This window comes from Carcharodon carcharias, chromosome 34, assembly GCF_017639515.1.
Source record: "Carcharodon carcharias isolate sCarCar2 chromosome 34, sCarCar2.pri, whole genome shotgun sequence".
Lineage (NCBI taxonomy): Eukaryota > Metazoa > Chordata > Chondrichthyes > Lamniformes > Lamnidae > Carcharodon > Carcharodon carcharias.
This window is the reverse complement of record NC_054500.1, coordinates 16,684,054-16,697,060: the sequence shown is the minus strand read 5'-3', so window position 1 is coordinate 16,697,060 and position 13,007 is coordinate 16,684,054. Positions and strand designations below refer to the sequence as shown.

At 46.6% G+C, this 13,007-nt stretch overlaps 1 protein-coding gene across 2 annotated transcripts in view; it reads right to left on the bottom strand.

Moving 5' to 3' along the window:
• Positions 1-329: 329 nt before the first annotated feature.
• Positions 330-13,007, bottom strand: part of LOC121272723 (prolyl hydroxylase EGLN2-like) — a 35,050-nt gene continuing 22,372 nt past the window's right edge. The window contains exons 4-5 of one of the 2 annotated variants that reach the window (XM_041179496.1): positions 5,203-5,270; positions 1,174-1,364 (exon numbers count right to left, since the gene is read on the bottom strand). In XM_041179496.1, coding sequence (XP_041035430.1) covers positions 1,318-1,364; positions 5,203-5,270 — 115 coding nt within the window. In that variant the 3' untranslated portion in view covers positions 1,174-1,317. Of the gene's footprint in view, positions 1,365-5,202; positions 5,271-13,007 lie in introns of both variants that reach the window. The other variant, XM_041179497.1, reaches the window with a different exon arrangement.

The window sequence follows — 13,007 nt, the reverse complement described above, 5'->3', positions numbered from 1 at the left end:
ACTCATTGGTAGAACATCACCCGGCCTCAGTTCCAAGAACCCCCACCGACCTCAGTGGACCCCCAGCGGGCACAGGAAGAGTTGCCAACATTGGCTGGATACATTCCTGGAGGTTTCACCTTATGACGTTGCCCCCCATCATCCCCACACCCGACTGGTCGCCCCACACGTCCATCGTCATGGCAACCATCCCCCCCACCGCCCCCCCCCCCCCCCCCCCCCCAACCAGATACATTCTTTGTTAAACCAGTAGATGATTCTTGTCCATCATTCTAACACCCTTTTCTGTCCAAACCTCACACCACTGTCAAAACGAAAGCAGATCTTCCTTTTAACGTTGCTACGATTTCTCTCCTGGCTGTTGCAGTGTTCCGGGGATTAATCCTTCCCATTCCTGGAGTCTTTAGGGCAGTGGTGCAGAGGTTGGCAATCTAAGATAATAAAGGCGACAGCCATATAGAAGGAGCAATGGCCTTCAGTCAAATCAATGAAACCACTTCTCTATAATGGCAGTTGTGTTGTGTTGAGAGATGGTGGATGCACCACAATGCACCTGTTCTCTTAAAGGCAAGGGCACAGATCTTCAAAACATCCACTATATTGCATGGCTGTTCTGAAATCAGACATTGTTCCACAGGAGGAGCTTGGAACAGAATACCCTGTGTGCTGCGCTAACAGCGAGTACACGGTGTATTAGGGCTCCCATCCCTCAGTCCAATCCCTGCGACCTGTCAGCAAGGGGGAGGAGAGGGGTGGGATATGGAGAGGTGATGTGGAGTGGAACCTATATGATGCGCAGTATAAAGCAGGAGAGTCCAGCTTATTCTGCACAGCCTCAGAGGCCTGGTCCACCGAGAAACCTTCCGGAGGCAGACAACACTTTAAGCCATTTGGTGTTTTGGGGAAGGTGGGGGCTGGATTGACAGAGTCCAAAGCTTGAGGGCTGGGTTTATGGTCTGGACAATGCTTCCCCCCACCCCCAAATCATATCCAGCTTGAGTTATGCATGTGAGGGGCGAGGGACACACCAACAAACAGAACAGGCCCAATCAAACAATGCCATCCTCTCACTGCCAACGTGCAATCACCCATGATGGACAGCGAAGGGTTAAATTCCGTCCGACTTGACCCTCGGCCCGGTGCAAACTGAATGGTCCTCTTCAGAGGCCGCAGGATGGTCCATGAAGGCAGGTGGCGAGGGGTGGGATGGCGGCAGACGATGGGCAAACGCAGACCAGGAGGTCAAATCGACCAATAGCAGCTCGATGCATGCAACCCATCTGTTCATTGAGGTGGTTGACCTGTCCAATTTGGACCCTATGTTGTACTGGTCTGGGCGAACTGTAAGGCCTTCTGAGCAGAAGCTGTGAAGAAAGGAGAAGACTTTTGAAGGCGATGAGTTGATAAAACAACTTTATAAAACAAAAACATTTATCAAGCCAAGGTTCAGGTATAAGACCATGGAGGACAAAAACCAGGAAGGGAGGAAACCTTTTACAAAATCACCAATTAGGCCTAAGCTGGAGTAGCGTGTCCAATTCTGCACACCACACTTCAAGAAGGATGTCAAGTCCTGAGAGAGGTTGCAGAGGAAGATTCTGTGGGGATAATGAGGGACTTCACTTTGAAGGAGAGACTGGAGAAATTGGCATTGTTCTCCTTAGGGCAGAGAAGGTTGAGGGAAGATTTAATAGAGGTGTTCAAAATCATGGAGGATTTCTTTTCTTGATTCTCTCATGGGATGAGGGTGCTGCTGGCAAGGCCAGCATTTGTTGCCCATCCCCAATTGCCCTTGAACTGAGTGGCATGCTCGGCCATTTCAGAGGGGCAGTTAACAGCCAACCACATTGCTGTGGGTCTGGAGTCACATGTAGGTCAGACCAGGTAACGATGACATTAGTGGACTAGTGTTTTTATGTCATGGTCACCATTACTGAGTCTAGCTTTATATTCCAGATTCTATGCATTGAATATAAATTCCGCCAGCTACTGTAGTGGGATTTGAACTCCCCAGAACATTAGCCTGGACCTCTGGATTACTAGTCCACTATCACTACACCACTCTCTCCCACAACAGTAAATGGAGACTATAGAAAGCTGCAGCACAGAGGGATTTGGGAATCCTCGTGCATGAATCCCAAAAAACTAACATGCAAGTTCAACAGGTAATAGGGAAGGCAAATGGAATGTTGGCCTTTATTTCAAAGGGAAAGGAGTATAAAAATAGGGAAGGCGTGCTAAAACTATACAAGGCACTGGTTAGACCACACCTGCAGTACTGTGAACAATTTTGGTCCCCTTATCGAAGGAAAGATATGCTAGCATTGGAGGCAGCCCAGAGAATGTTCACTAAGTTGATCCTGGGTATGGAGGGATTTTCTTATGAGGAGAGGTTGAGTAGGTTGGGTCTGTACTCATTGGAGTTTAAAAGAATGAGAGGCGACCTTATTGAAACATATAAGATTCTTTGGGGGCGTGACAGGGTAGATGCTGAGAGGTTGTTTCCCCTTGTGGGAGAGTCTAGGACCAGAGGGCATAATCTCAGAGTAAGGGGTCGTCCATTTAAAACAAAAATTAGGAGGAATTTCTTCTCTCTGAGGGTTGTGAATCTGTAGAATTCTTTACCGCAGAGGGCTGTAGAGGCTGGTTTAAGTATATTCAAGGCTGAGACAGACAGATTTTTAATCAGTAAGGAAATCAAGGGTTATGGGGAAAAGGCAGGAAAGTGGAGTTGAGGATTATCAGGTCAGCCACGATCTCATTTAATGGCAGAACAGCCTCGATGGGCCGAATGGCCCACTTCTGATCCTCCTCCTTATGGTCTAAATAAGGAGAAACCGTTTCCACCGGAAGGCAAGTCGGTAAACAGATTTAAAATAAAAAGAATCGGGGGGGGAGTCGAGAAGAATTCTTTTTAAAAACACGCGGTGTTACATTCTGGACCGCGCTGTCTGAAAGACTGGTAACAGGATATTCAATAGTAACTTTCAGAAGGGAATTATTTAAACATTCGAAAAGAAAACATTTTACAGGACTACAAGATTGGGGGGGGTGGGGTGCAATGGAGTGGGACTAATTGGACAGGTCTTTCAAGAACCAACACAGACACACTGGACCAAATGCTCTCCTTCCGTGCCCTAAGATTCCACGAGCGATATGAGGGAAGGCCAGGATTTTTGGTGTCTAGGTTTCCCCACTCAAGCGGAAGGAAGTCACAGACACAGGAGCAAAGTAGCAGAGAATACCAGCGTCGGTCTGGGAATATGACATTAAAATGGATGAATCTCACCGACAGGGTCATATTCAGAACAGACTGACATTTCTCCCGTACTCAATGCTGTGCCTATGCCGAATTACTTGAGCTCAGGCAGCACTAAAACTGACCTCTGCACCTCCAGGTTACTGAGAGGGAAAATGGTTAAGGCCCTTATTTGGTGACACTTGCTCTGGGGTCCAAGTGAAAATAGGATTGGGCTCGGCTGTGATTCCCCCCTTGGTCAAATAGCAACCAATGCTCACTGGGTAGCACTCTCACCTCTGAGTCAAAGATTGTGGGTTCAACTCAGGGAGCTGGACCACAAAACCTAGCCTGACACTCCAGTGCAGCACTGAGGGAGTGCCGCTCTGTCAGCGGTGCCATCTTTCCAGTCAGGCATTAAGCTGAGGCCCCGTCTTCCCTCTCAGGTGAATGTGCAAGATCCCAAGGCCGAAGCAGAGGAATTCTCACTCGGGTCCTGGCCGACGTTTAATCGAAATCACTAAAATAGATTATCTGGCCATTGTCACATGGCTCTTTATGGGATCTTGTTATTGATCTTGTTATGTGCAAGCTGGCTGCTGCATTTCCTATAATGATTACACTTCAAAAAGAATTTCATTGGCTGTCAAGTGTTTTGTGACATCCTGAGGTCAGGAATGGCACTATGTAAATGCCTCTAACACGTTAAAGGATATAAATAAGTTATAAATAAAGTTCAGAGAAGGTTCACTCAACTGAGATCTGGGATGGGGGTGGGGGGTTATTTTGTGAGGAAAGGTTGGAGAGGCTCAGCCCGTATTCGTTGGAATCGAGGAGAATGAGAAGTGATCTTATTGAGGGGACTTGACAGGGTGGATGCTGAAAGGATGATTCCCCTTGTGAGAGACACCAGAGCTAGGGGACAGAGTTTAAAAATAAAGCGTCACCCATTTAAGATGGAGATGTGAAGAAATCTTTTCTTTCAGAGGGTCAGCAGTCTGTGGAACTCTATTCCCCGGAGAGCGGTGGAGGCAGGGTCATTGAATATTTTTAAGGCAGAGGTAGATAGATTCTCATCTAACAAGGGAGCCAAAGGTTATTGGGGGTAGGCAGAATGTGGAGTTGAGGCCACAATCAGAGCGGCTGTCATTTATTGAATGGCGGAGCAGGTTCGAGGGGCTGAATGGCCTACACCTGCTCCCAATTCGTATGACTGTATGCAAGTCTTGCCTTATATATCATTTAGCACTTCATAGTACAGAGCTGGAGTATTGCTGAAAAAAGAGACATGCTGTTGAAGCTTTCCATCTTGCACTCATCAGGACAGACACAAGAATGCCAAATTTCAAAGATTCATACTGCAAGAGAAAAGGGTGCTGATTGGTTGGTAAGTCGGCACTGATTGGTCAAGGCGTTGCCATGGAGAATGCCGCAGGGAACTAATGTCCCCTAAGCATTTTTCATGCATTATAAATTGTTGCTTCCTTTGAAATTGGGCATTCTTGCATCTGTCCCGATTAGTGCAAGACGAAAAGCTTCGACAGCATGGCTCTTATATACCTTTGTTTCTTCATATCTGATTCCCATTTGAAAGTTACTATTGAACCTGCATTCAGCAGCCAATCAGGCAATGTATGCCTGCCGTGTAAATCAATTTTCCTCATGTTGCCTCTGGTCCTTTTGCAAGTGACTTTAAATCTGTGTCCTCTAGTTACTGACCCTTCTGATATTGGAAACTGCTTCTCCTTTTTTACTCTTATCTTAATGATTTTGAACACTCCATCAAATCTCCTCCTAACTTTTCTCTGCTCCGTTGCCTTCACTCTCCAACCCACACCTCCCATCTTATCCAAATTCCTCAACAGGGCTGAGGAGCTTAGAATGCTGAATACTCGGCACTGTAATGGGCAAAAGATAAAAAGGTCTGGTGATTGGAGGACAATGGGGAGCACAGAAGTCCATACCCCTCTTGAATCGCTCTTTGGCTTCGATTCGCTCCTTCCCATCAAAATACCAGACAGTAATGGCGTACCTGAGGAGACAGGGAAGGAGCTGGTCAGTCAAACAATTAATTCTCATCTCGTGGCCACAGAACATTGACCTTATAGGAACCTATGGCAATATTCCAAAGGAAAGTAACAGTTTCTCCTGGTGTCCTAGCCAACACATACTCTTAAGCCAAGACTGCATGCTGATGGATATGTCCTTTGCAAAGGCATAAAACTGAGATCCGTTCTGCCTACCCAGGTCCACGAGCGTTGTTTGAACGTGCCTTTGGAAACGATTCCTGTTCGTCCCACAATCGAGGACATAAAGTTCTCTCCGATAGCTTTACTCAACCAAGGAGAAACAAGCACAATCCTAACCGGACTAAGTACTCTTGGCCATGTTCACTCGAGCTGCTCAAAGTTACAGCACAGAAACAGGGCATCTAGGATCCAACTGGCCCGAGCTGGATTATGCTTCCATCCCTCTTCATCTCACCCCATCAACATATCCTTCTCTTCCTTTCTCCCTCATGTATTGATCCAGCTTTCCCTTAAATGCATCTTTGCTAGTTGCCTTAGACAGTTCACCTGTAAAATCTCACTAGTAAAACCACTAGCATGCATGACTACAGGCACGTCTATCTGCTATTATAAAAGGGCAGAATGGAAATAAAACTACTTCATGTGGAAAAAAATCTGTCAAACATCTGTCAGTACAATTGCAGAGTCCAGCATGGACTTGAGGGGCCAAATGGCCTTCTGCTCTGTAATGACAATGACTCAATAATTTTCTCTTTTTATTTCAGATTCCAAGAATTCACAGCATTTTGTTTTTCTTTTTATTGTATCTTGACTCATCATCTTACATTGTGAACGGTGGTATGGTGTTTACGTTATTGGACTAGCAATCCAGGGGCCGGGATGAATGTTCCATAGAGACAAGTTCAAAGCCCAACACGGCAGCTGAAGAAATTTTAACTTGATTAATTTGGGATAAAATGCTGGTTTCAATCTTAATTTTTTTTATTCATTCACAGGATGTGGGCGTCGCTGGCCAGACCAGCGTTTATTGCCCATTCCTAGTTGTCCTTCAGAAGGTGGTGGTGAGCTGCCTTCCTGAACCGCTGCAGTCCGTGTGGTGTAGGTACACCCACAGTGCTGTTAGGGAGGGAGTTCCAGGATTTTGACCCAGTGACAGAGAAGGAACGGCCGATATATTTCCAAGTCAGGGTGGTGAGTGACTTGGAGGGGAACTTGCAAGTGGTGGTGTTCCCATGTGTCTGCTGCCCTTGTCCTTCTAGGTGGTAGTGGTCGTGGGTTTGGAAGGTGCTTTCAAAGGAGCCTTGGTGAGTCGCTGCAGTGCATCTTGTAGATGGTACACACACTGCTGCTATTGTGTGTCAGTGGTAGAGGGAGTGAATGTGGACGTGGTGCCAATCAAGCAGGCGGCTTTGTCCTGGATGGTGTTGAGTTTCTTGAATGTTGTTGGAGCTGCACTCATCCAGGCAAGTGGGCAGTATTCCATCACACTCTTAACTTATGCCATGAAGATGGTGGACAGGCTTTAGGGAGTCAGGTGAGTTACTCGTTGCACAATTCCTAGCCTCTGACCTGCTCTTGTAGCCACAGTATTTATTTGGCTAGTCCAGTTCAGTCTCTGGTCAATGGTAACCCCCTAGGATGTTGATAGTGGGAGATTCAGTGATGGTAATGCCACTGAACGTCAAGGGCAATGATTGGATTCGCTTTTGTTGAAGATGGTCATTGCCTGACACCTGTGAGGCACAAATGTTACTTGCCAATTGTTAGCCCTAGTCTGGATATTGTCCAGTTCTTGCTGCATTTGGACATGTACTGCTTCAGTGTCTAAGGAGTCACAAATGGTGGTGAACATTGTGCAAACATCAGTGAATATCTCTAATTCTGACCTTATGATGGAAGGAAGGTCATTGATGAAGCAGCTGAAGGTGGCTGGGCCGAGGACACTACCCTGAGGAACTCCTACAGTGATGTCCTAGAGCTGAGATGACTGACCCCCAACAACCACAACCATTTTCCTTTGTGCTAGGTGTTTCCTTTGTGCTAATGATCATTATTGCTGTAAAAATCAGCAATGTTCACCTTCAGGGGAGGAAATCTGCCATCCTTACCTGGTCTGACCTATGTTATTCCATATCATACGAACTAGGAGCAGGAGTGGGCCACTTGGTCTTTCATACCTGCTCTACCATTCAATAAGATCATGGCTGATCCGATATCAACCTCAACCCCATATTCCAACCTTTCCTCTGAAAAACCTTTCACCCCCTTGTTTATCAAGAATCTATCTCGCTCTGCGTCAAAAATATTCAAAGACTCTGCTTCCATCGCCTGTTAAGGAAGAGAGTTCCAAAGCCTCACGATGCTCTGAGAGAAAGAAATTCTCCTCATCTCTGTCCTAAATAGGTGACCCCTTATTTTTAAACAGTAACTCCCTAGTACTAGATCCTCTCTCAAGAGGAAGCACCCTCTCCATGTCTACCCTGTCAAGACCCCTCAGGATCTTCAATCTAGTTGCCTCTTAATCTTCTAAACTCCAGCAGATACAAGCCTAACCTGTCCAACATTTCCTCATAAGACAACCCACCCATTCCAGGTATTAGTCTAGTAAACCTTCTCTGAACTACTTCCAACACATTTACGTCCTTCTTTAAATAAGGAGACTCATACTGTGTACACAACTCCAGATGTGGTCTCACCAATGCCCTGTACAGCTGAAGCATAACCTCCCAACTTTTGTATTCAATTTCCCTCGCAATAAATTATAACAATGTTTCGGCTTTACTAATTACCTGCTTTACCTGCATACTAGCCTTTTGCAATTCATGCACCAGGACACCCGGATCCCTCTGCACCTCAGAGCTCTGCAAACTCTCACCATTTAGACTTCTTTTTCCTTCTTTATTCTTCTTGCCAAAATGGACAATTTCACATTTTCCCACATTATAGCCCATTTGCCAGATGTGTGCCCACTCACTTAACCTATTTATATCCCTTTGTAGCCTCCTTATGTCCTCTTCACAACTTACTATGCTACATACCTTTGTGTCATCATCAAATTTAGCAACCATACCTGCGATCCTTTCATCCAAGGCATTTATATAAACCATAAAAAGTTGGGGCCCCAGCACTGATCTCTGTGGCACACCACTCATTACATCTTGCCAACCAGAAAGTGACTCATTTATGCCTACCCTGTTTCCTGTTAGCCAGCCAATATGTTACCTCCTACACCATGAACTTTTATTTTTAGCAATAACCCTCGATGTGGCACCTTATCAAATGCCTTTTGAAAATCTAAGAACAGTACATCCATCGATTCCTCTTTATCCACAGCATATGCTATTGCTTCAAAGGACTCCAGTAAATTGGTGATTTCCCTCGCACAAAACCATGTTGACTCCGCCTGACTACCCTGAATTTTTCCAAGTGCCCTGCTATAACGTCTTTAACAATAGCTTCTACCATTTCCCTAGGACAGATGTTAAGCTAACTAGCCTGTAGTTTCCTGCCTTGTCTCCCCCGACCTTTTAAATATCCACAGCAGTGTGGCTGAATCTGAACTGCCCTCCTAGCAAACCAGTTGGCTACATCAAACTGCTACAGGTAAAGCACTGTGGGTGTACCTACACCACACGGACTGGTATAAGCACCTTTTGAACAAGGCAGACATGTCATCTGTCCAGCCTGAGACTGGTAATAGTCCTGTGGGCACATCAGACAACCAGCTGGGGCAAGGCAGAACCCATCAGAACAGCAGGAGCAGTTCAAGAAGGCCGCTCACCGCCACCTTAAATTAGGGATGAGCAATAAATGCTGGCCTTGCCTCCAGCGCTCACATCCAGAGAACGAATAAATAAAAAACACACTTCCCAGAGCTAGTTGTTGTATAAACTCCAGAATCTACTGTCCTTTCTGGGGTTTCCCCTCAAGACTGGCCAACATTCCTCTCTCAATGATGAAAAAAACGTCAACTGCTCCTTCAGTCATTGGCTCGGCACTTGCAAAATGGCTACCGGCTTCACCTATGTAACCAGCAGCAATATGGGCGTGGCAAAGGAAACTACCGACCATGCCAGGCAATGATCACTTTAAGATGCGTGCAAGCACAGCCGTGTGACAATCTTAAAAGGGACTGCTCGGTGCCAACTGGGACAGGGTCTGAACAGCCAATAAAACTGCCCTTCTTTGCACAAGATGTGACATTTTCTAGAAGCACTCGATTGTGTTACAGTTATACAAAGCCTTACTTTGACTCAAGTGTTGCTCCAAATTATTTTGCTCCACTTTTGCCCTCTGCTTCTCTCTCGCTGGCACTTTCGCCAGGGCCACATGGTACCTTGGCCAAGTAGGCATTTTTCCACATGGCACTGTTGAAGGACACTGCAGTTGAGCCCCAATCCTATCCATCAATGCCCAGTCCAATTCTATTCATCATGGCACTGCTCAAACCTATCCAACATGGCCCAGCGTCCAGTTCTACACATCAACACTCTCCAATCCTACCCACTACAGGCACAATTATAAAGAGAATTACCATCTACTTCCGCAACATACAGACTTTATTGCTGATGTACAAGTCAGACAACATCCATTCGAACATAAGAAACAGGAGCAGGGGTAGACCATTCAGCCCTTCGAGACTGCCCCACCATTCAAAAAGATCATGGCTCATTTGATTGTGGCCTTAACACCACTTTCTTGCCTGTCCCCCATAATCCTCGATACTCTAGTTAATTAAAAATCAGTCTAGCTCAGCCTTGACTATATTCAATGACCCAGCCTCCACTGTTCCCTGTGGAATGGAATTCCAAAGACTAATGACCATTTGAGAGAAGAAATTACTCCTCATCTCTGTTTTAAATTGGAGACCCCTTTTTTTTAAGTGGTGCCCCCTAGTTCTAGATTCCCCCATGAGCAGGAACATCTGCTCAGCCTCTACGCCGTCAAGCCCCCACAGAACCTCACATGTTTCATAAGATTATGGATGATTTTCTGCTCAACTCCATCTTCCCGCCCGTTTCCCACATCCCTCGTTTCCCCCAAGTGATCAAACGTCTGTCTATCCCAGCCTTAAATATACTCAACAATGATGGAGCATCCACAACCCTCTGGAGTAGAGAATTCCAACAATTCATGACCCTGAGTGAAGGAATTTCCCCTCACCTCAGTCCTAAATCACCGGCCCTTTATCCTGATACCATGCCCCCGTGTTCTAGATTCCCCAGGGAAATAACCCTGTCAAGCCCCTTCTGAATCCTGTATGTTTGAATGAGATCACCGCTCAGCCCCTCCACACGGGACAAACTTTCCTTTTTCAGACTCTCCCAGGCTTAAAAGGTGGGCCCCGATGTTTATGGCCCTTTATCCTGCAACAGTGTTCAGATGTGTTCTAGGTTTAATGGGGAAGCCTGTTAAAGGAGACCCTGGTGCCACAATGTAATGATTTGATTTAAAGCCCCATGTTTTTTTAAATTTGTTCATGGGGCATCGCTGGCCAGGCCAGCATTTATTGCCCATCCCAAATTGCCCTTTTCAGTGGTTAAGAGTCAACCACATTGCTGTAGGTCTGGAGCCAGATTAGGTAAGCAAATCTTATCATGCTAAAGAACTCAGATGGGTTTTTAACAACAATCGACAATGGTTATCATTGACTTATAATTTCAGATTTTTAGTGAACTCAAATTCCATCATGTGCCATGGCCGGATTTGAACCCAGGTCCCAGCAGCACCATGGGTCTCTGGGTTACTAGTCCAGCGACAATACCATTACGCCATTGCCTCCCTGATCGTTATGGCTGCTTTAGGAGATAATATCCATTCTCCAGATTCCCAGCAGGAAGTGACTGGAGATTATATTTAGCTGGGAGTGATGTCTCCAGCTTGCCTGTTACTCCACTAAAAAGACCAGCCACAGGAAAAGGCACTTTCCTGCCCTGTGATGGCTCTTAAAAGGGTCACATCATGGGCGGGGGTCACTGAAACAGGGGCTGCGAGATGTTTATGGGAGAACAGGAATGCAAATAGCTCAAGAACATCAGCGCGGTAAATGGATCTGCAGATGAGAGGATCTCTTCACATTCTGTCTCGTCACTGGGTTTAGCACTCTAGTAGACAGGAAACATCACCTCTTTCAAGAGCTACTCTCATGTGGGACCTGTACTGCCATTCAATATTAATGAACTGTTCCATCTGAGTGGGTTCTGCACTTATATAGCGCCTCTTACAAGCGCAGGATGTCCCAAAGCTCTCCATACCCAGTAGGCCACTGTTCGTGTGCAAATTTCCGACATAACAGGTTCCCACAAACACCAAGGCAATATTGATCAGACAATCTGACAGGTATTGGCCAGGACATGAGCAAGAACTCGCCTGCTCTGTGAACAGTGCAATGGGATCTTTCATCCACCAGAACTGTGCCCCAGTGTTCAACAATGATAGGCCTGTCCCCACTAGTACTGTACCTCAGTGATAACAGTGACAGACCTTTCCCCACCAGTACCGTACCCCAGTGTTATACAGTGACAGACCTGTGCCCACCAGTAATGTACCCCAGTGTTAAACAGTGACAGACCTGTCCTCACAGTACCGTACCGCAGTGTTATACAGTGACAGACCTGTCCCCACCAGTACCGTACCCCAGTGTTATACAGTGACAGACCTGTACCCACCAGTACTGTACCCCAGTGTTATACAGTGACAGACCTGTGCCCACCAGTACTGTACCCCAGTGTTATACAGTGACAGATCTGTCCCCACCAGTACTGTATCCCAGTGTTATACAGTGACAGACCCATCCCCACCAGTACTGTACCCCAGTGTTATACAGTGACAGATCTGTCCCCACCAGTACTGTACCCCAGTGTTATACAGTGACAGATCTGTCCCCACCAGTACTGTATCCCAGTGTTATACAGTGACAGACCTGTCCCCACCAGTACTGTACCCCAGAGTTATACAGTGAGAGACCTGCACCCACCAGTACTGTACCCCAGTGTTATACAGTGACAGACCTGTCCCCACAGTACTGTACCCCAGAATCATACAGTGACAGACCTGCACCCACCAGTACTGTACCCCAGTGTTATACAGTGACAGACCTGTCCCCACCAGTACTGTACCCCAGTGTTATACAGTGACAGACCCGTCCCCACCAGTACTGTACCCCAGTGTTATACAGTGACAGACCCGTCCCCACCAGTACTGTACCCGTGTTATACAGTGACAGACCTGTCCCCACAGTACTGTACCCCAGTGTTATACAGTGACAAACCCATCCCCACTAGTACTGTACACCAGTGTTATACAGTGACAGACCCATCCTCACCAGTACTGTACCCCAGTGTTATACAGTGACAAAACCGTCCCCACCAGTACTGTACCCCAGTGTTATACAGTGACAAACCCGTCCCCACCAGTACTGTACCCCAGTGTTATACAGTGACAGACCTGTCCCCACCAGTACTGTACCCCAGTGTTATACAGTGACAGACCTGTCCCCAACAGTACTGTACCCCAGTGTTATACAGTGACAGACCCGTCCCCACCAATACTGTACCCGTGTTATACAGTGACAGACCCGTCCCCACCAGTACTGTACCCGTGTTATACAGTGACAGACCCGTCCCCAACAATACTGTACCCCAGTGTTATACAGTGACAGACCTGTCCCCACCAGTACTGTACCCCAGTGTTATACAGTGACAGACCTGTCCCCACCAGTACTGTACCCCAGAGTTATA